Raw genomic sequence first — 23,164 nt, 5'->3', positions numbered from 1 at the left:
TACATGTATGTTGCAGGTTCCTCTGGAGTTGAAGTCTCACACCACTCTCGGACCCAAGAATGGCATCTTTGTGACAATCACTAAAAGAGAGATAGAGGGAGAACCGGCGACTCCCCCTGCAGGAGAATAGCTCTGTTCTGTATCTGCTTTCTAGAACGTAGTGTGATTTCTATGAAACAGATACATTATCCATCCAGTGACTGCTTATTTTTAGCCTGGTCCCAGATCTGTTTGTGCTGTCTTGCTAACCTCTATGGTTATTGTCACACTTCTGGCACTCCCTTTACATAAGAGAGTTGGCAATAAAGCACAAACAGATATGAGACCAGGCTAGCATTAACCTCTTCTTTAACTTAAACATCTAAAAGTATTTGGTTAAATGTACTTAAGTATCAAAAGTAAAACATTTCAAATTCCTCATATTAGGCAAACCAGACGGTACCATTTTTATTTTATAAAAAAAAAAATACATGGATAGACAGGGCCACATTCCAACATGCAGACATAATTTACAAATGAAGCATGTGTGTTTAGTGAGTCCGCCAGATTAGAGGCAGTAGGGATGACCGTGAATTGCACTATTTTCCTGTTCTGCTAAGCTATCAAAATGTAACAAGTACTTTTGGGTGTCAGGGAAAATGTGTGGAGTAAAGTACATTATTAAAAGTAAAAGTTGTCAAAAATAAGTCAAGTACAGATACCCCCAAAAACTACTTCAGTAGTACTTTTTTACTTAAGTACTTTATGCAACTGCTTCCATGGTAAATTACAATTTGCACAGAAAAAGTGAGGTTGTGCCAGGGGCAGCTCACCTTTTTAATCAGCCAATGTACTGGATGGAGGTCAAGCCCTCCAAGAGGTCCCTGCCAATGGTGATTCTGCAGTACTAGAGAGAGGAGGAGGAGAAGCATGCTGGGGGAACTGTGAGCTGGTGGGAGGGGGAAGACTGTGGCAAACTTCTTATAGCAAAAGAACAACGTTCCTTGAAATCTGTATAAATTCATGTTGATATTTGGATGGACTATCCCTTTAAGGATTTGTATTGTCTCTCCCAACAGCTCTATGGCTGGAAAGTGAGTCTTTGCAAGCATCCTCGCAATTATCCATCATAACAGTGTAGGCATTGACTAAATGTTATAGGACCTCCCCCTCACAGATTTCCAAATCTTTCATCTTTAAAATGAAGCTATGATTTACATGAAGGTAATACTAATAAGATCACGACTCAATGAGAGCGGAAAGCAATATCAGCTCACTCCATTTCTCATTTCCTCTTTAAGTTGAAAAGCTCTGATGTTACTGTGTATGATTTCTTTAAGCTTGACTGTATAGACTTTAAACCAATGGGATGGTTTTAACTGTGTTGATTTGGAGTGTTGCTCTGCAATTTGATGTTACATATTCATTAAATGTGAAATTAATCATCAAAATCAGGCAAAGATGTTATCAATATACATTCTGAAATATTCCATTTGAATTGAAAGGAATAATGATGACATGCTATAAGAGTAAACACAATGGTGAAATGGAAAAAAATCTCTCCCAATCATTCAGAATGTGTGTAACATTTAATAGTTCATGTTTAATCTATTTAGCGTCTGATTTCTTGAATATTGTCAATGAGGAAGAAACGGAGTAAAAGAGACATTTTATTGCAGTGTAACAATTTAGATCATTGTAAAGATAAATATTAAGTTGATAGTGTACATAAGAAAAGAGCATAACAGGACTGTAACAAGAGGTATTCAGTGCTCAGCTTAAGAAGTTGATATTTCACATTACTACACGTTTAAGTTTGACACTGTACAACATTTTAAAAACATATCCACAAGGAATAAGTTGTAGCTTTCACCTACCTAAGATATCAAATATACAATGATGTCTCTGATGTAAGAATTTCCATGTGTACATAAATGTCGAAGACCCGATGACCATTAAATCAAATAAAAACCTACCCGTGCTCTAGCGGTTACAGGGGTGTAGACCCTGGCACACATATACTGTGTGGGCATGGGTTCAAATCTGACCCAGTGCCCTTCTGACTCACATCTCTCTCTCTCTTTCATTTCCTGTGTTCTCGCAATTGTACCATCAACCAATAAAATATGTAAGGAGTGGGACTGCCACACGACTTTAAAAAATGAAATATATAAAAAGAGCTCGATCCTCTGCAACCGTTGTGCCATGTTATGCATGACTTACTGAAAAGGAAAGTAAAACATCTTAGGGCTGGATCAATTCCAATCGCCGAAGTTCAGCGCTATAGGGTGATTTAAATGTAAAAGGTCATTTCCGATTAAGCCGGCATATGCAGCATTTACTGTGAATGCAAATCAAATTTTATTGATCACATACACATGGTTAGCAGATGTTATTGCGAGTGTAGCGAAATGCTTGTGCTTCTAGGTTCGACAGTGCAGTAATATCTAACAATTCCACAACTACCTAATACACACAAATCTAAAGGGATGGAATAAGAATATATACACATAGAAATATATGGATGAGCGATGACCGAGCGGCATAGGCAAGATGCAACAGATGGTATAAAATACAGTATATACACATGAGTAATGCAAGATATGTAAACATTAAAGTGGCATTATTAATGACTAGTGATCCATTTATTAAAGAGGCCAATGATTTCAAGTCTGTATGTAGGCAGCAGCCTGTGTTAATGATGGCTGTTTAACAGTCTGATGGCCCAGCATTGATGCACCTATACTGACCTTGCCTTCTGGATGGTAGTGGGGTGAACAGGCAGTGGCACAGGTGATTGTTGTCGATGGTCTTTTTGGCCTTCCTGTGACATCGGGTGCTATAGGTATCCTGGAGGGCAGGTAGTTTGCCCCCAGTGATGCGTTGTGCAGACCGCACCACCCTCTGGAGAGCCCTGCGATTGTGGGCGGTGCAGTTGCCATACAAGGTGGTGTTGATACAGCCCAACAGGATGCTCTCAATTGTGCATCTGTAAAAGTTTGTGAGGGTCTTAGGTGACAAGCCAAATTTATTCAGCCTCCTGAAGTTGAAGAGGCGCTGTTGCGCCTTCTTCACCACACTGTCTGTGTGGGTGGACCATTTCAGTTTGTCAGTGATGAGTACGCAGAGGAACTTAAAATGTTCCACTTTCTACACTGCTGTCCCGTTGATGTGGATAGGGGGTGCTCCCTCTGCTGTCTCCTGAAATCCATGATCATCTACTTTGTTATGTTGACATTGAGTGAGAGGTTGCTTTACTGACACCACACTCCAAGTGCCCTCACCTCCTCCCTGTAGGCTGTCTCGTATTTGTTGGTAATCAAGCCCACTACTGTCGTGTCGTCTGCAAACTTGATTGAGTTGGAGGCGAGCAGTCATGGGTGAACAGGAAGTACAGGAGGGGGCTGAGCCTTCTGGGTACAGGAACAATGGTGGCCATCTTGAAACATGTGGGGACAGCAGACTGGTATAGGGAGAGATTGAATATGTCCGTAAACATATCAGCAAGCTGGTTTCCGCATGCCCTGAGGACGCGGCTAGGGATGCCGTCTGGGCTGGCAGCCTTGCAAGGGTTAACACGTTTAAATGTCTTACTCACATCAGCCACGGCGAAGGAGAGGGTGCAGTCCTTGGTAGAGGGCCGCGTCGGTGGCATGGTATCATCCTCAAAGCGGGCAAAGGTGTTTAGTTTGTTTGGGAGCAAGACGGTGTCCATGACGTGACTGGTTTTCTTTTTGTAGTCCGCGATTGCCTGTAGACCCTGTTACATACATCTCGTGTCTGAGCCATTGAATTGCGACTTGTCCCTATACCGACATTTCGCTTGTTTGATTACCTTGCGGAGGAAATAACTACACTGTTTGTAATCTGCCACATTCCCAGTCATCTTTTCATGGTTAACTGTGATGTTAGTTTTACGCAAATGCCACCATCTATCCACGGTTTCTGGTAGGGTAGGTTTTAATAGTCACAGTGGGTACAACTGTACTTCCTTATAAACTCACTCATAATAATAATAAATAATAAATAGATATTATTCTGAGGCTGCACCAAACATTACCCAGTCAACGTGATCAAAACAATCTTGAAGCGTGGATTCCTGAGTGGTCAGACCAAGGTTGAATAGTTCTCATCACGGGTACATCTTGTTTGAGTTTCTGCCTATAGGACGGGAGGAGCACAATGGAGTCATGTTCAGATTTGCCGAAGGGAGGGCCTTGTATGCATTGCGGAAGTTAGAGTAGCAGTGACCAAGTGTATTGCCCGCACGAGTGCTACAATCAATATGCTGATAGAATTTAGGTAGCCTTGTTCTCATTTGCTTTGTTAAAATCCCCAGCTACAATAAATGCAGCCTCAGGATATATGGTTTTAAGATTGCATATAGTCCAGTGAAGTTCCTCGAGGGCCGTTGTGGTATCAGCTTGAGGGAGGATATACACGACTGTGACAATAACTGACGAGAATTCTCTTGGGAGATAAGATGGCCAGAATTTGATTGTGAGGAATTCTAGGTCAGGTGAACAAAAGGACTTGAGTTCCTGTATGTTGTTACGATTACATCATGAAACATACACCCCGCCCTTCTTCCCTGAGAGATGTTTATTTCTGTCGGCACAACGCATAAAGAATCCCGGTGGCTGTACTGACTCCAACATATCCCGAGAGAGCCATGTTTCCGTGGAACAGTATGTTACAATCCATGATGTCGCTCTGGAAAGCAACCTTTGCCCTAATTTTGTCTACCTTGTTATCTAGAGAGTGGACATTGGCGAGTAAAATACTCGGAAGCGGTGGGTGGTGTGCAAGCCTCCAACGTCTGACCAGGAGGCCGCTCAGTCTACCTCTTCTGCTGCAACGTTATTTTGGGTCGGTCTCTGGGATCAGATCAAATGCCCTAGGTGGTGGTGCGAACAAAGGATCCACTTCGGGAAAGTCGTATTCCTGATTGTAATGTTGGCAAGTTGACGTCGCTCTTATATCCAATAGTTCTTCCCGGCTGTATGTAATAACACTTAAGATTCTGGGCTAACAATGTAAGAAATAATACATAAAAAGAGCGTGAAGCGTGTTACGGTTTTCTTCTAACGAGGAGGTGTAGCAGGGATCGGACCAAAACGCAGCGTGGTTATTTAGATTCATGTTTAAATGAATAAGAAGACGAACAGTACAAAAACAAGAAACGTAACACGAAAACCTAAACAGCCTAATCTGGTGCAAACTAACACAGAGACAGGAACAATCACCCACCAAACACTCAAAGAATATGGCTGCCTAAATATGGTTCCCAATCAGAGACAACGATAAACACCTGCCTCTGATTGAGAACCACTTCAGGCAACCATAGGCTTTTCTAGATAACCCTACTAATTCACAATTCCAATACCTACAAAAACCCAAGACAAAACACACCACATAATAAACCCATGTCACACCCTGGCCTGACCAAAATAATAAAGGAAACACAAAATACTAAGACCAGGGCGTGACAAAGCGACTGTGAGCGTGGGAACATTGACTTTAAATTTCAATCATGCTATAGCACTGAACTGGCGAAATGGATTAAAAGAGCCCAAAATAATAACAAAAAAATACCCCAAAACTAGCCCCAATTCAATAAATCACTAGCCCCATTTCAATACAGAAATACAGTAGGTAGAGCATGTGAGGACTGTTAGCAAGTCACAAAATATCAGTTGTCTTCAGTGGAAGACATTGGTATGGACCCCTGTGGATTTTAGGAGTACTCAATTAGGTATTCAGGATAAATCTGCTGTTTCTCAAACACAACAAAAATTGATGGGTTTTTTTCTGAGTCGACACAGCTGTCGTAGAGGGCCTTGCTGGTGCTTTTCTGAGGTGGACGACGGTATGTTCGACACCCATTGGTGAACTCTCCAACCAAGACCAGAACCACAAACATAATCTTCTTACTGCTGCTCTGAGATCTTATGTACCCGTTAGAGTATGAGGCATCTCTAGCAAAGTAGCTCCCTGTAAAATAACAACAACAGCGTGTTAGAGACAAATGTTTCAAAAGTCTAGCAGAAACATTTTATTTTATGTGACTTGATATAGCAATAGAGAGATTCACCTAGGCCATAAAGTGTTCCATTCACACCGCAGGTCCTCCAGTCAAAGTTCTGTTCACAGATGACATCTATGATAGAGTGATCTGTGCCGTGGAACAATTCTCTCTCATCAACCAGTTTCCCGCCATTCTTCTTCATCATCTGTTCCTTCTGCCTAACCACAAGCACACAAAACAATACATTAAAGGGATAGTTCAGCAATTTTACATATTAAGATATTTGTTTCCTTACCTTGAACGCAATCTATGGACAAGGAGTGGCTGCAATCCATACATTTGGTTTTGTTCAAACTAGCCACTGCAAACACATGCTTATACAGTAAAACCTCAAAGATACGAACCTCAAAAGTTGCAGACTGACCGGTCAACGAACAGGAAATATCAAACATTAATTACATTTAGCAAGTTTGAAATGTCATGCCTAAATATCCTCTTAGCCCTTTACACTGGTTGGAATTGGCCTATATGGATAGGGCTAAATTTTAATGTGTCTTACAGAAGAAATATGAAAAGCATATGTATAACCATGGTAGCGATTTAAAGACAACAGTTTGGAGTTGATGGGAAGATTATTAAATCAAAAGGTCAAGACACAACAGGGTGGCAGGTAGCCTTGAGGTTAGCATGTTGGGCCAGTAAACAAAAAAGTTGCTGATTTGATTATCGGAGAAAACAAAATAAACATCTATAGCTGTGCCCTTGAGCAAGGCACTTAACCCTAATTTCTCCAGGGGTGATGAACAATGGTGACCCTGGCCATGAACCCACTTCCTGCAGGTGTCTCAGGGGGAGTTTGGATATGTAAAAACTTGTGTGTAACAGATAAGCACCCCCCCCCCGCGCCCAAATTGTCAGTTCACGAGACTGAAAACAAACATTACACTGGATTTTACATTTGGTGTACTTTTCGCTGCAAATAGTCTGCATTCATTCAGTAACATAATATTCCTGGTAAGTGCAACATAAGACAAATGACAACAGTTTGAGTGAGGACTAACTGGTGTCTCCAAGTGGCCCCACACACACACACCTCTCCAAAGTGAGCACAGTTCCTAAGTCATTTCAATAAACTTTAATGTCTCAAACAAGAGTCTTCAACCATAAGGTGTTTGAGCTCTCCTAGCTGTGACGCTGAGGAACTACGGCAAGTAGTTTGTAGTCGTTTTCTTTGGAATTACAACCCTGCATCCCAGCCATTACACAACTACTGTTGTGAAGAAAATTAGCATTCTGTTCAGAACAATGCAGGGTATGACGTCTTGTCATCTTGTAACTGTACATCAAACATGGTGATCATAAATATTGACTGTATATGTCATCAGTTTAATGACTTGGAAATGTGAAGTGCACATTAATGGACTCATAGGTGTTTGGTTTGATTGTATGACAAAGCCATATGTATTATAAATCCTCAATATCTCATCTTTCAAAATACAATTTACAGCATTTCCCCTCAAGCAAATACAAAATATGCTAAAGTTGCCCAATCAGAGTGGCTCTCAGTCAAAACCCGTACAACGCAGAGCATGAGCAGTGTCCAATTTGGCTGGAGCGCAGAGTTCCCGCCCCCTCGCCCGCTCCAATTTTGTTCCAGTAGCACTCACTTCATTAGCTCAGGGCATGCCCGCCCCAGCATAGCCCCTTGCTTTAGCTACTGTCATGGAGTTTGCTAAATATTTTCATAAAGAAACTGCTAAAACATTCAGGTGCAAAATCAAGGTGACTTACAAAGATGAGGACCAAGAGAGGGAGTGTAGTGATGTTGTGTCCACAACTAAAGAATCACTGTGGAATCTGAAAAGACATGCATTCCAAAAGCATGATGGTGTACTTACTACGTGCACATACTAACAGAACAGAATGAAGTGGGTAGCTAGCTACGTGTCATTGTATCAAAGTATTTAGAAACAAAAAAAGATATACTCTTAAGTTGTTTATTTTCATAGATTTTGTCCCAATTGGCCTGCTGACATATTACCTCTCAAGGAGCTTTCCGTTTTGATAGCGTTATGTTGCCTAAAAATCTGTAGACCTACCAACAACATCAAAAAAGCTATGCATCCCTTCCCAACATGGCAAGAGTAGCCCGAAGGGTGTTTAGCATCCCTAGTGGCTCTGCAAGGGTGGAGAGGTTATTCTCAAGTCAAAGCAAATGTTATTGCTCACATACACACATTTAGCAGATGTTATTCTGGGTGTAGAGAAATGCTTCGGTTCCTAGCTCCAACAGTGCAGTACTCTAAAAATTCAAATCTAAAAGTAAAATAATGAAATAAATATACATATATGAATATTAGAATGAGCAATGTCGGAGTGGCATTGACTAAAATACAGTATATACACAGTTGTGGCCAAACGTTTTGAGAATGACACACATTAATTTTCACAAAGTGTGCTGCCTCAATGTCTTTAGATATTTTTGTCAGATGTTACTATGGAATACTGAAGTATAATTACAAACATTTCATAAGTGTCAAAGGCTTTCATTGACAATTACATGAAGTTGATGCAAAGAGTCAATATTTGCAGTGTTGACCCTTCTTTTTCAAGACCTCTACAATCCGCCCTGGCATGCTGTCAATTAACTTATGGGCCACATCCTGACTGATGGCAGCCCATTCTTGCATAATCAATGCTTGGAGTTTGTGGGTTTTTGTTTGTCCACCCGCCTCTTGAGGATTGACCACAAGTTCTCAATGGGATTAAGGTCTGGGGAGTGTCCTGGCCATGGACCCAAAATATCAATGTTTTGTTCCCTGAGCCCCTTAGTTATCACTTTTGCCTTATGGCAAGGTGCTTCATCATGCTGGAAAAAGCATTGTTCGTCACCAAACTGTTCCTGGATGGTTGGGAGAAGTTGCTCTCGGAGGATGTGTTGGTACCATTCTTTATTCATGGCTGTGTTTTAGGCAAAGTTGTGAGTGAGCCCACCCCTTGGCTGAGAAGCAACCCCACACATGAATGGTCTTAGGATGCTTTACTGTTGGCATGACACAGGACTGATGGTAGAGCTCACCTTGTCTTCTCCGGAAGTTTTTTTCCGGATGCCCCAAACAATCGGAAAGGGGATTCAGAGAAAATGACTTTACCCCAGTCCTCAGCAGTCCAATCCCTGTACTTTTTGCAGAATATCAATCTGTCCCTGATGTTTTTCCTGGAGAGAAGTGGCTTCTTTGCTGCCCTTCTTGACACCAGGCCATCCTCCAAAAGTCTTCGCCTCACTGTGCGTGCAGATGCACTCAAACCTGCCTGCTGCCATTCCTGAGCAAGCTCTCCACTGGTGGTGCCCGATCCCGCAGCTGAATCAACTTTAGGAGACGGTCCTGGCGCTTGCTGGACTTTCTTGGGTGCCCTGAAGCCTTCTTCACAACAATTGAACCGCTCTCCTTGAAGTTCTTGATGATCCGATAAATGGTTGATTTAGGCGCAATCTTACTGGCAGCAATATCCTTGCCTGTGAAGCCCTTTTTGTGCAAAGCAATGATGACGGCACGTGTTTCCTTGCAGGTAACCATGGTTGACAGAGGAAAAACAATGATTCCAAGCACCGCCCTCCTTTTGAAGCTTCCAGCCTGTTATTTGAACTCAATCAGCATGACAGAGTGATCTCCAGCTTTGTCCTCGTCAACACTCACACCTGTGTTAACGAGAGAATCACTGACATGATGTCAGCTGGTCCTTTTGTGGCAGGTCTGAAATGTAGTGGACATGTTTTTGGGGGATTCAGTCATTTGCTTGGCAAAGTAGGACTTTGCAATTAATTGCAATTCATCTGATCACTCTTCATAACATTCTGGAGTATATGCAAATTACCATCATACAAACTGAGGCAGCAGACTGAAAATTAATATTTGTGTCATTCTCAAAACTTTTGGCCACGACTGTACATATGAGATGAGTAAAGCAGTATGTAACCATTATTAAAGTGGCCAGTGATTCAATGTCTATGTATATAGGGCAGCAGCCTCTAAGGTGCAGGGTTGAGTAGCTGGGTGGTAGCCGGCTAGTGATGGCTATTTAACAGTCTGGTGGCCTTGAGAGAGAAGCTGTTTTTCAGTTTCTCGGTCCCAGCTTTGATGACGTCAGATGCTATAGGAGTCCTGGAGGGCAGGCAACCGCTGATGCGTTGGGCAGACAGCACCACCCTCTGGAGAGCCTCGCGGTTGAGGGCGGTGCAGTTGCCATACCAGGTGGTGATACGGCCCAATAGGATGCTCTCATTTGTGCATCTGTAAAAGTTTGAGAGTCTTAGGGGCCTAGCCGAATTTCTTCAGCCTCCTGAGGTTGAAGAGGCGCTGTTGTGCTTTCTTCACCACACTGTCTGTTGTGGGTGGACCATTTCAGATCATCAGTGATGTGTATGCAGAGGAACTTGAAGCTTTCCACCTTTACTGCGGTCCCGTTGATGATAGGGACGTGCTCCCTTTGCTGTTTCCTGAAGTCCACGATCAGCTCCTTTGTTTTGTTGAGGGAGAGGTTATTTTCCTGGCACCACTCTGCTAGGTCCCTCACCTCCTCCCTGTAGGCTGTTTCGTTGTTGTTGGTAATCAGGCCTACCACTGTTGTGTCGTCTGCAAACTTCATGATTGAGTTGGAGGAGTGCGTGGCCACGCAGTCATGGGTGAACAGGGAGTACAGGAGGGGACAGAGTAGAAAGCCTTGGCCAGGTCGATGAAAACGGCTGCATAGTACTGTCTTTTATCTATGGCGGATATGATATCGCTTAGGACCTTGAGCATGGTTGATGTGCACCCATGACCAGCTCGGAAACCAGATTGCATAGCGGAGAAGGTACGGTGGGAATCGAAATGGTCGGTGATCTGTTTGTTAACTTGGCTATCGAAGACTTTAGAAAGGCAGGGCAGGATGGATATACAGTTGGAGTCATTAAAACTCGTTTTTTCAACCACTCCACAAATTTCTTGTTAACAAACTATAGTTTTGGCAAGTCGGTTAGGACATCTACTTTGTGCATGACAAGTAATTTTTAGCCATCACTACCGGGCCGGGGCTAGCAGATGGGTCTTCGGTGTCATTCCATCGGAAAAGCCTGTTGAAACCACATCAGATAATTACGTCGGCAGCCCAGTTGTGATGGATCAACGGGGCTCCGTGTCGGCAATAAAAGGTCCAGGTCAATTGGCAAGAGGTATTGAAGCCCACGAATTAACAGGTATACCTCTTCGGCTAGCCGGGAGATGGGCCTAGCTCGAGGCTAGCTCAAGGCTAACTGGTGTTTGCTTCAGGACAGAGGTGTTAGCCAGCGGTGGCCAATCGGTTGCAGCTAGCTAGCTGTGTTGATCCGGTGTAATGGTCCAGAGCTTGCGGCAGGAATCCGGTGATGTGGTGGAGAAAAGCAGTTTGATATGCTCTGGGTTGATATCGCGCTGTGCAGACTGGCAGGTATTGACCGAGCTAAAGCTGGCTGGTGACTGAGCTAAAAGGTGAAGACCGCTAGCCGTGGCTAACAGCTAGCTCTGATGGAGGTTCCAGTTATAACGTGTAAAATTATCAGAGCCGTACCACATTGGGTGAGGCGGGTTGCAGGAAAGCATATTTAGAATGTAGGTGGAAAGTGAGATTAAAATATATACGGAAAAAACCCCAGATGAGACCGACTATTTACATGACTAGACAAACACACGTCCGACTGCTACGCTATCTTGGATTAATTGAAATAGGCTAATAAATAATAATTATATAGCGTAAATAATTCATTAGACCTATTCAGAGTGCTTACATGCTGTTTAATACAACATGTAGCCTAAATGAAATGAGCGCTTCTTACTGTCACCTGTTTATTAAAATACTTTTAATTCAAATCATATGGTTTAATTTCAATACTTCAAAGCCAAATACTGTAGTATGTCCAGGTAGTCAAAGACAGATGGGTGTTGGTTAAATTGTGATTTTAATGAATGGAGTGAATCTGGATCAGCAGTTTTTTTTCTGTGAGTGAGGAACCGTTTTTAGCAGAGGGGTTGGAAAGGACATGGAGCACCGGCACAGCGCTCTGTGAGAGGAGTGGGATTTCCGACTGCTCAACTCCGATCACATGCTCTGGTACAGCGCTGATCCAGCACTCTGACATGTATAGCATGTTACTGTACAGCCACTGCGTTCCGATTTAGGAATTTATCAGTGCCCAAATCTATAATTTTCAACCCGTATACGGGTACAAGTGTTAAGGGCTACGTGGATTGTGTTACTCAATAAATTTGGTGTAAAATGATCTTGCAATGATTTGGGCATGACATTTTAAACATGCTAAACAGGGAAGATATACTTTTTTAGTACAAAAATACAAATATTAATGTCTCCAGTTGCTAGTGAAAACCAAAGTGTAGAGATTGCAGTCACTCCTTGTCCGGGTATGTACTGAATTTGCATCGGGGACAATGTAAGGAAACAAATATCATTATGTAAATATGCTAATGTTTCATGTACCAAACCACTTCAAGATTCGATGCCAACTTACAATACAGAACTCTGCAAGCCAAGGTCACCGTAGTTACTGTTATACTACAGAAACCCATTTGTGGTCTCAAGAAGGCAGGATGTCTCAAGGATGCTAAACTAGCTACAGTATGACTAGCTGCTATCCACAACACACTCAGAAGAAAACCTGTTGAAAGCAGCACAGATGTCAAAATGTTCGTATCTATTCTATTTATTGCACAGTACTCAGGACCTCTGCTTCACAAAAACACGGAACTTCCCCTCTGAAGCTTTCCAACTCATCACGCTATTGAAAATGGCCTTCAACGGCACAAGGCTGAGGAGTGAGTCTCAGAAGATCTACTAGACACCAGTTTTTCAACTGAATTACAGCAGTCTACAAAACATACCACTGGAAGACCCTCCAGAGTGAGGGGTTCTGGATCCGTTTGATGCTGTGGATGGTGCTGCTGGCCATGGTATTTTTGAATAGCTTCTCCAACTTTTGGTACTCTTCTATCTGGCTTGAGAGTGGAACCAGCTGAAGGAAACCACAGATTACTTTATTAAGTGAGATGTCTCTATGGGAAATATTCCACACGTATATTAATATCACTAATATGGAAAATCTATATCGATATCAGTTGCAGTTTTTCAATCCGATATCGATATATAGCATTGCAACTGTGTGAATGTTACATTTTCTTTTCACTTCCACAGTTTTGTGAAGTCCAGACAACGGCTTGCTAATTGCCCATTAGGCCAGGTGAAAATGTTCTGGGGGCTTAACCTACCCAACCAGTTTGAATAAAATGGTAAGCCCATTGATGGCCCATCAGTTGGCAATTAAGTATGCTACATTGAGAGGCAGAGAGAGGTTTTTGTGCCTGTAGGAACAGTCATGTATGCTATTTTACTTAATGGTGTAGGATAACATAAAGGATAAACTGATATCCCTTGCGCAATTCGATATCATATTGCATTATCGATATTGGTGCCCACCATTATAATAGTGTCAAAGCAAATCAAATGGTCTATGTCAGGTGTCGAAAACCACAGTTTTTTTTACAGTGAAATGCTTGTGTGCTCACGTGTGTTTCATTTAAACTCAACTAAATTAAACAGTACAGTATCACTACATAGTACCTTGTAGTCTGTGGTGTCAGACAAGGCTCCTTTGTCCCAGTGTGGAGGGACAGTCACAGAGGAGCTGGAGCTCTCCTTAGACTCACTAACACAGAGACAAAAGAAGAAACAGGAAATTCAACAGGGAAGTTCCAATAGATAAGGGTTGGCTTCTAGTTTGAATGATTCAGACACAGATATCCAATAGGCCTTCCTGAATGCTCAGTATTATTTGTCCAACTACTTCATTTGGCTCTGGGGTAGGACTGGGAGATGTGAAATTTGGTGAGTGGCACACTTCACATTACATTCATTACAGACATACAGTACAACCATGAAGGACAATACCTCTTCAGCTTGGCATTCACATCTTCCTTAGAGAGAAAACAGGGCCTTCTACAAATTGCTCTTTTGGTTTTAAATCTAATATTCTGCTGATGCATCTCTGAAACAGAAACAATATTTATGATAACATTTTAACAGGTTGTTAGCCAATAAAGAGCTGATTAACTGCTGAATTACTATATATCTGTGACAAGGGGTATACCTTTGAGACTGAGAATGTACTTCTGATCTCCACATTCAAATGTAATCTCGCTGTCAGAGTCAGTTTGGTAAGCATTCTCCAGGGTCTGGGAAATGGCAGAGGTCACATTCACCTCACCACCCTGCACAGAATAAGACCACAGTTTAGGTCAACTTAAAGAGGATGGAGTAAAGTCACAATAAAAACCACATCCATGCATATTCAGTATTCAGACTGACCTCATGGCCATACTCTATCCACTGGCCACAGTCATTTCTCCAGTACCACAGCCATTCTGTTGTGAGGATGAAGTTAGGGGGTTTGGTGACGGATGAAACAGTGGACAGACGACGAACTGGAGGGCTTCCACATGTCATGGTGAGGAAGTTCACAGGCTTACTTCCTCCACTGAGGGCAACACAGATGAACAACAAAATAAGACCAGTCGTTTAAAAAAGGTAATATACTCTATCTAATAAAACGCTAACATATCTTAGATCTGGTATGACAGGTAACAAAAATCCACACCAAACCTAATATGATGACAACAGTACCTTGTGTCATTTTGTGGGTTACAGTAGGCCTTCTCAATCTCCTCTACATTGTCCAGGTCTCTCCAAGTCACTCCATCTAAGATCTGCCATTTGTAAGGCAGATGGTAGTGGACACGGACACATGTGTCTGACAACACAACCACAGAAACATGTAAACACACTACTGTAAACAGAAATGTTGATAATAAAGTATGTTTAGGTTGATAGGTTACCTTTGAAGCTGCAGCGACTGCGGATGAAGAAGAGGCAGATTTCATTCATGTCAGTCTCACTGGTGGAGCTGGAGGAGGGCTGATGTTTCTCAACTGGCATCATGACTGGAGCAAGGGAGGGTGCAACACAGGACAGACACGGTTACTAAAGTGCTGTTTGCATGGATTCTCTGTATTCCTGGATACTACCTTGTCATTTCCTTACCAGCTGGATTTTCTTGGTGAGTTATGATGAATTTATTCTTGTAGATATTGTGGAGGATCTTGATGTTCTCTTGGCTGAATCCTCTGCTGTTTAGAATCTTCATTGCAGGGGCATCAAACGTGTGGGCCCTCTTACAACCAGCACCAAACCTACAGTCACCCTGGAGGAAGTGCAGGCAGAGGTGGAGTTTTGTGCAGCTGCTTTTAAACTTGCAGATGCCATGCTCACCAACGCGCTTGTTGTAATGGGAGCAGATCTGGAAGGAGTTGAAAGGAGATGGTCAAACATCCAGAGCGCATACTACATGCAATTAACACTTGGCTTACTCTTTTTTCATATCAGTTGGTGCCGGAGCTACAGTATTACCCCAGTGCTAACCTATCCAATCTTTTTAGATCAACTATACATTAATTTAAGGGTAATTTTGGGTGCCACCCACCTCAGGCATCAGGTAGGGGTCGTTTTGCAGCAGAAGTTGGAACAGCTCTGCCTCCCCCAGGTCATGGTGACCCACCTCACTTATAATAGCTGCGTTGTGTGGGCAATCTAGACTGTGGGCCTTTTTACACTTGTTCCTAGAGTTTAAAGAGACATGCAAACAATGTTTGAGTACACAAACATAAGATGTGCAAATTAAACGAAGACAACAGAAGACAAGTTTATCAGGTCAACAAATGCTGAATGCTGCTCAGAAAAAATATGTTAGCTACTTTATCTATTTAATCAAATGTATTTATAAAGCCCTTTTTTACATCAGCCGATGTCACAAAGTGCTATACAGAAACCCAGCCTAAAACCCCAAACAGCAAGCAATGCAGATGTAGAAGGACCGTGGCTAGGAAAAACTCCCTAGAAAGGCAGAAACCTAGGAAGAAACCTAGAGAGGAACCAGGCTGTGAGGGGAGGCCAGTCCTCTTCTGGCTGTGCCGGGTAGAGATAAGAGTACATGGCCAAGATGTTCAAACATTCATAGATGACTAGCAGGGTCAAATAATAATCAGTGGTTGTAGAGGGTGCAACAGGTCAGCACCTCAGGAGTATTCACTAACAAGTCGAATCAAAGCTTGTCTGATACTCATTTTGCGCGAGATATCCAATTAATGAGTTACAGGGCCAGTTACATCAGGTGTGTATTCAATACATCTGGCAATGGAAACCATTTACCGCTTAAGAACCAAAAAAGGAGGCACCTACGTGAATTTGAAGGATAGAAACTCGTTTTTATTGCAAAACGTTCTGTTTGGAGTAAAGATTTGTTGCAGAATGTTTTACAACCGAATCGGCATAATGAATACACCCCAGGTAGCTGGCCTGTGTTTGTGGTCAAAGTGTACACAAAAAGACACGTTTCTGGGTTGAAAATTCCAGATAAGTTTCCAGCAAACAAACAATTCTCGGAAGTTATCAATACATTCTTGTACACTGCTTCACACACACTGCGTGTATGTGTGACGTTGGGAAATTAACACGGTATTCAGATGACATGAACGGGTTTGTATACCCAGCGTGATCGGGTTAAGTATTCGATGACACTTACCTGGGAACGAACAGCTTCCCACTGGGCACAGAAGTCAATTCATTGTCTATTCCACGTTGGTTTAATGTAATTTCATTGAAATGATGTTGAATCAACATTGTTTCCACCAGTGTGGGTTAACTATATTTGCGCCTGTAAGTCGCTCTGGAAAAGAGCGTCAGCTAAAAATAGTTCATTTTATTACACTTGACAGAACGCAACATTTTAGCTGGTCCCATCAGAGAACATGGCACACATTAGCCCTATGCTAACTCACAAGTGGCAGTGAATATATCCTAGAACAAATTCTTCATCAGCTTATCAAATATCATAGACTTTATATCCACCAACCACTGGCATTTCTAAAAATGAGGTCAGCCTTGCCACTAAAGGGATATTATAAACCTATAAATTCAAGGTTTAATTTTGTTCGTTGGTCTGTAACAAAATGTGTCTATTTAATTGACGCATCCTTGACTAGGATACTAGCTACTACTAATGTTTTCGAATGTGACAAAACCCCACGTTTTAGTTTATTCGTTTCACACACATCCATATGCTTAAGGAACAAAATATCGTACATTGTAAAAAAAGAAAAATACGTAGAGCCTTATGGATTTGTCAAATAGTAGTCATGTAAACTATCATCATAACTTCTAGGTGGCACACACTGCTAAAGCTGTTGACTTGAAATTGATAGTGCACTTAAAACCATGGGTTCGTGACCCCCTCATATTTATGCTGCAATAGTTTGTATCAGGGGGCTATGGTCAGTCTGTTATATCTGAGGTATTTATCCAGTCTTATCCAGTGTCCTGTGTGAATGTAAGTTCTCTCCCTCTCTTTCTGAGGGCTTGAGCCCTAGGATCATGCCTCACGGAACCCAAACCGGCTGTGTGCGTGCGCCATCGTGCATGAATGTATTTTGTCCCCCCACACCAAACGCGATCACGACACACAGGTTAAAATATCAAAACACACTCGGAACCAATTACATTAATTTGGGGACAGGTCGACAAATTCCTCTAGCAACGTCTTGGGAGTTAGTTGAGGAAAGGTGGAAAAATGAGAGTGAATGAGAGCGAACATGAGAGCAAACAAAGTTACGGGTTTGAAAATAGCAGAAAAGATTAGAATGAGCCAGATTAGATTTAGCCACAAGATCATTAAAAATGACAAACTTCCCATCTAAAAATAAATCTTTGAAACAAACCAAACCTATCTCAGGCCACAAAACAAAAGCCTGGGCGAGTTTGGAGGGTACAAATAGGTGGTTGATACAGATAGGGCTTAGAAGAGAAGGGGCAGAAAGTCTAGAATGTTGATGAAATTGTCTCCCGATCGTCAAAGTAGAGCGCACAATGGGTTTTCCCATATATTTAGAAGGACAAGGACAGTGGGGCACAAGCAAGAGCAGAAAGGGACGATGATTGGCAGGTGCGCCAATCATCGTCCTCTAATGAGCACCAGTTGGTACCTGGAGCATTACTCCAGACCATAATCTTTTGATAGTAAAGCAGTAGTAAAGCAGTAAATTTGGAAGTGCCAATCCTCCATCTTGTCTCCTTCTTTGAAGTATTGCTCTACGCATCCTAGGTGATTTGCCTGCTCAGATAAAATTACTGACGAGCCTATACAACTTTCTAAAAAAATAATTTTGGCAAAAAGATCAGAAGACATTGAAAAAAGGTATAGAAACCTAGGTAAAATATTAATTTTAACAGATTGAATTCTGCCAGCTAATGAGAGAGGCAGACTATCCCAGCAGTGTAAGTCTGCTTTAACGCATGTGACTAGGCTTGCAAAGTGAGTTTTATGGAGGGTAGCCAGAGTGTGTGTTATATTCACACCCAAATAGGAAAAACCAGAGGGCGACAGATGGAAAGGCAGGGCTCCAAGGAGAATTTGCTTGGCAGCAGGTCTGATAGGACAACAATGTTCAATTTGTAACCTGAAAATGATCCAAACGTGTTTAAAATATGCATTATATTATCGACAGAGTTCACAGGGTTAGTGATATATAATATTAGATAATCTGCATACAGTGACACTACGCTCTTCACCAGCTCGGTGGATTCCACTGAATGATGGTGATCATTTTAAAGCCAAGGAAAGCGGCTCTATCACAAGAGCAAAAAGGAGCAGGGACATAGGACACCCTTGACGGGTCCCTCTGGAGTGGGGTAAATATTTTGAATGTTGAGAGTTGGTGTGTACGCTAGTCGTAGGAGCATAAATATCCATGAGATGAAATTGGACCCAAAACCAAATCTTAAATAAATAATCCCACTCCACCCAGTAGAAAGAATTCTCTGAGAGAAATAATTTTGGGGTCTGGGGAGATAGTAATGTTCAAAAGCCGCCCTACATTGGAAAACAGTTGTCGCCCTTTGACGAAACCCGTTTGATCATCAGATAGGACATCCTGAAGGCAGGGTTCCAACCGGCATGCTAGAACCTTAGCTAATAATTTAACATCAGCGTTCAAAAGTGAAATGGGCCACGACATTCCGCCGGATCTTTATCTTTTTTAAGCATAAGTGAGATGGAGGCTTGGGTTAGCGTCGGGGAAGAGAGCCCAGTGTTAACGAGTTGGTGAACATATCTAATAGTAATGGGGCAAGTTGATCTGAGAATTTTATGTTAATTATGATTTTATTTTTTTATCGACGGGGGTGCCATAAGGGCCTGGGGCTTTGCCACTGTGCATTAACTTTAGACCCTTTGTTATTTCATCAAGATGCAGAGGGTTGTCCAGAACTTTACTCATGTCCATATCTGAAAGTTGCCCATAGCTGTATTATCTGATGGGGGTTCAGATGACACGAAAGTTGAATTAATATTAGAGGGATCACTTGTAAGATTGAGGGAGGAGTCTGCTATTGGACCAGGTCTCTCGTGGAAAATAGATGTTCTCAATGAGAAAAACCTGTATAACTAAAGGTAAAATAAATATAAAATGTAAATACCTGAAAGATAAGATGCTGACTGGCATTTAAGTAGGTGTGCCAAAAGGTGGCTGGACTTGTCACCATATTCATAGTATGTTCCCTTTGTTCATTTGCAACAGAAACTCTGCTTTATCAGTGGAAAGCAGATTAAATTGAGTTTGAATTTTCAGCTTCTGCATATAATTCAGGAGATGGTGAAGTTGAATATTGCCGGTCTATTGCCAGGCTTGAGTCCACCAGTTCCTGATGTTTCAGTTATTTTTGTTTGACATAATGAGCGTTGTAAGAAATTATCTTTCCCGTAATACTGCTTTGAAAGTCTCCCAAAAGAAGAAGGTGTCATCATTATTTGTTTGAATTAATACATCTATGTTGGTCGAAATAAAGTCACAGAATTCGTTGTTAGAGAATATTGACTTGTTAAATCTCCATTCGGAGTAAGTGCAGAATGTGGGGGGGAATGATCCGAAATCACTATCGCTGAATATTCTGTAGTTTTAACTGCACGTTATATCGGTGTCTAGTTTAACGCCGATGTTAAAACTACTGTGCATACCTATATAACGTAGGTACATGACGTAATAACACCACGTAAAAGGTTGCGCTACACAGCATGCCTAACCTAGCCCACACAATGTCTGCTATGTGGATCGAGCAGTCAACAAGTCAAGCAGTCATTTGAAAGAGTAAGCATTTTCAGCGAGACAACAAAGGCGAAATCCATAAAAGCCAAGATAATGGAATTCATTGCCCTTGACAAGCAACCGTTCTCTGTCGTGAGTGACGGTTGCTTTCGCCTACTGGTCGAGCACCGGTACACACTACCAAGTGTGCCATTTTTCAGATGTTGCCCTACCAGAGTTAGACAGTAACAACATCACTGCTATTAGCTTCCCGACATACATACATACATACTATAGAATGCAGTTTGGGTCTTTGCGTGTCAAAAAAGATACAGTAGCACTGTTAAAGCTGTACAAAAAACGTCTGCAAACACCGGCCGCAATACCGCGTTGGTAATGAAACATTTGTTTGACTGCAACTTCTGGGGTAGCTAGCTTTAACTTGGTACCTAGCTAGCACCAATACAACCAGCCTGAAAACAATGACCAGTAGAAAGGGCAGTCATTTTCATTATGTTACTTAACCCTGTTGCCCAAAGCTAACGTTATAAGCAGCCAGCTAGCTTCATCTGGCTAGTGAGGCTCGACCGGAACGGGTTGTGTTGTGAAAATAGCCACAATAAGGATTAGGCACAATAGTGGAATAGTGTTATTTGATGTGAATCTTTTTATACACAAAAAGACCCAAACAGTGTTCCATAGAAATCCTGGTTGAGAATGAAACGACTGAACACAGCAAATAAGTGAAAGAAATAGGTTTTGATTATGTTTTACTGGTAATGGGGACATGCGTAAATGCCAACAAAATAACTTTTTGGTCAGTGTGTGTAACCTTTATTTCACTAGGCAAGTCAATTAGGAACAAATTCTTATTTACAAATTACATGCCGGACGACGCTGGGCCAACTGTGCGCCGCCCTATGGGACTCCCAATCATGGCCAGATGTGATACAGCCTGAATTCAAACCAGGGACTGTAGTGACGATTCTTGCACTGAGATGCAGTGCCTTAGACCGCTGCGTCCGTGTGTGTTAACTACTTAACTGTTCTCGAATGCTTAAAAGGCCGCTAAAATGTTAATGGTTATTTATCGGGGTTTTTTGCCAAGGAAAATATTGGATATCGGTATCGAACAAAAATGTCATAGCGGTGCATCACTAGTTGTAACTGAGGGGAGAAGGGCTCGATCTAAAAACAAATTTAAAAAAGTAGTATATGCATGGGTAGGCTTAATGAACATGAGAAAAGTAGGAGAAGTCTTTTGTGACCGGGTGGAGGAAGCGCCATGGACCAACACAACCCATTTGGGTCACGAGTGTAGAACGAGCTTTTGCCATCCCAGAAAGAGTAAGTGTTCTGAGATCAGACGGGTCAAGTCTTGGTTCAATAATGTCAAGATTAGGGCGAGAGGCTAAAAGAGACGTCATAAATCTAGTGTCATCCCAGTTAGGGGCGTAAAACAGTCACAAGACTACAGGGGTTTGGAAGAGGGTGCCACTAACTATTGTATAACGTCCTCCAGGATCTGAAATGATCTGTGAGGGTGAAAACTGCACTCGTTTGTGAATCACTATTGCTGTTCCCCTTGCTTTGCCGTTAACATTTTTAATGAAAATCCTGTCCAACCCATGCTTTACACAATCTATTAATGGTCGTAACAGTAGGTGCGTTTCTTGAAGAAATGCGATATCAGTATTCAACCTTTTCAGATGTGATAAAATCTCGAGCGCTTCATTTTCTCCCCACAACCGCAAATGTTCCCTGCACCAGTCTGACTGAAAATCCTAAAGTACCATCCTGACTTGTTGAACTAGACATTCATCCTTATAAGACAAGTCAAATTGAGAGAGGAGCAGCATGAGCAAAACAGCTGAATAAGAAAATAAAAAAGCAGAACACAAGAATCTTTGGATAATGCCAAAAAAATAGCACAACACCCTTCAAAAGATAAAATACAAATCCTAAACTCGTCATTATAAACAAGACGAGCAGCAGGAATTCTCCTACTCAGTTGATTACCCTACATGTGCAGTGAGGTCAAACCAATCTAGGAAAGAAGTTACATAACGCCCTTGAAAAAATAAATAATTTAATATGTCAATAGGCAAGTGTACATTTTGTGTTTCGGTCACACTTTAAACAACGAGAATAACCGTCAGTTTAGTCTAAAAAGAGCATGGCACTTACCCGTACTTGCAGTTACCGCATACAAAGTGGCTGCATATGTGTAAATTATCGCACTGATGACACTCTTTATGAGAGGTTTGACAGACTCGTAGTGAAGTCTTAGCAACAATAACACTGTCCTGGCTCATAATACAACCCGAAGCCTTTTCTTTGCCTTCACTGATGGCATATTTTCTGCTGTCACGAAGTATTCCAAGTAGGAGCTCATTTGCACAAGTGAACTTTTGACCAACGATCTGGTCAAGCTGCTTGAAGTCCAAACATCCTTGATTTCCACAGATAATTTTTGTAACATATTGAGACACCACAGACGACATCGTGTTATAGTAGGCACCTGGTATCGTTATGGTAGGCACCTAGTATCTTTATGCTCATCACCTCACCCTAAATGTGTATGTCGTCAGTTCCACTTCTGGAGAAACGAAACTGACAATCAAAGCACCTGCCCTTTAAAGTGAAATCCATTCTGTTGTAACACAGGCAATTAGGAAAGCTAAGGCTAGCTTTTTCAAGCAGAAACAACAAAAAAAGAAGTTATGGGACACTAAAGTCCATGGAGAATAAGAGCACCTCCTCCCAGAGGAGGCTAGGAAACACTGTCACCACCGATAAATCCACTATAATAGAGAATTTCAATAAGCATTTTTCTACGGCTGGCCATGCTTTCCACCTGGCTACCCCTACCCAGATCAACAGCCCTCCACCCCTCACAGCAACTCGCCCAAGCCTCCCCGTTTCCCCTTCACCCAAATCCAGA

General features: G+C 42.0%; 2 protein-coding genes across 3 annotated transcripts in view; one reads left to right on the top strand and one right to left on the bottom strand.

Moving 5' to 3' along the window:
* The window catches only part of tbxas1 (thromboxane A synthase 1 (platelet)), a 130,860-nt gene extending 128,814 nt beyond the window's left edge, over window positions 1–2,046 (top strand). For both annotated transcript variants that reach the window (XM_020456486.2, XM_020456488.2), the window contains exon 14: window positions 17–2,046. In XM_020456486.2, coding sequence (XP_020312075.1) covers window positions 17–130 — 114 coding nt within the window. In that variant the 3' untranslated portion in view covers window positions 131–2,046. The remainder of the gene's footprint in view (window positions 1–16) is intronic.
* Window positions 1,637–22,803, bottom strand: LOC109867482 (protein mono-ADP-ribosyltransferase PARP12). The gene is made up of 12 exons (XM_020456662.2): window positions 22,408–22,803; window positions 15,570–15,705; window positions 15,131–15,386; window positions 14,926–15,030; window positions 14,714–14,840; window positions 14,399–14,567; window positions 14,181–14,301; window positions 13,982–14,078; window positions 13,655–13,739; window positions 12,919–13,049; window positions 6,074–6,225; window positions 1,637–5,973 (listed from the first exon to the last, which is right to left on the bottom strand). Exons 1-12 carry the CDS (start codon window positions 22,722–22,724, stop codon window positions 5,717–5,719), a joined length of 1,953 nt encoding a protein of 650 aa, XP_020312251.1. The 5' UTR covers window positions 22,725–22,803; the 3' UTR covers window positions 1,637–5,716.
* Between the last annotated feature and the right edge of the window lie 361 nt (window positions 22,804–23,164).

Source organism: Oncorhynchus kisutch, linkage group LG22 (genome assembly GCF_002021735.2).
Source record: "Oncorhynchus kisutch isolate 150728-3 linkage group LG22, Okis_V2, whole genome shotgun sequence".
Lineage (NCBI taxonomy): Eukaryota > Metazoa > Chordata > Actinopteri > Salmoniformes > Salmonidae > Oncorhynchus > Oncorhynchus kisutch.
This window is presented reverse-complemented; position numbering and strand designations above follow the sequence as displayed.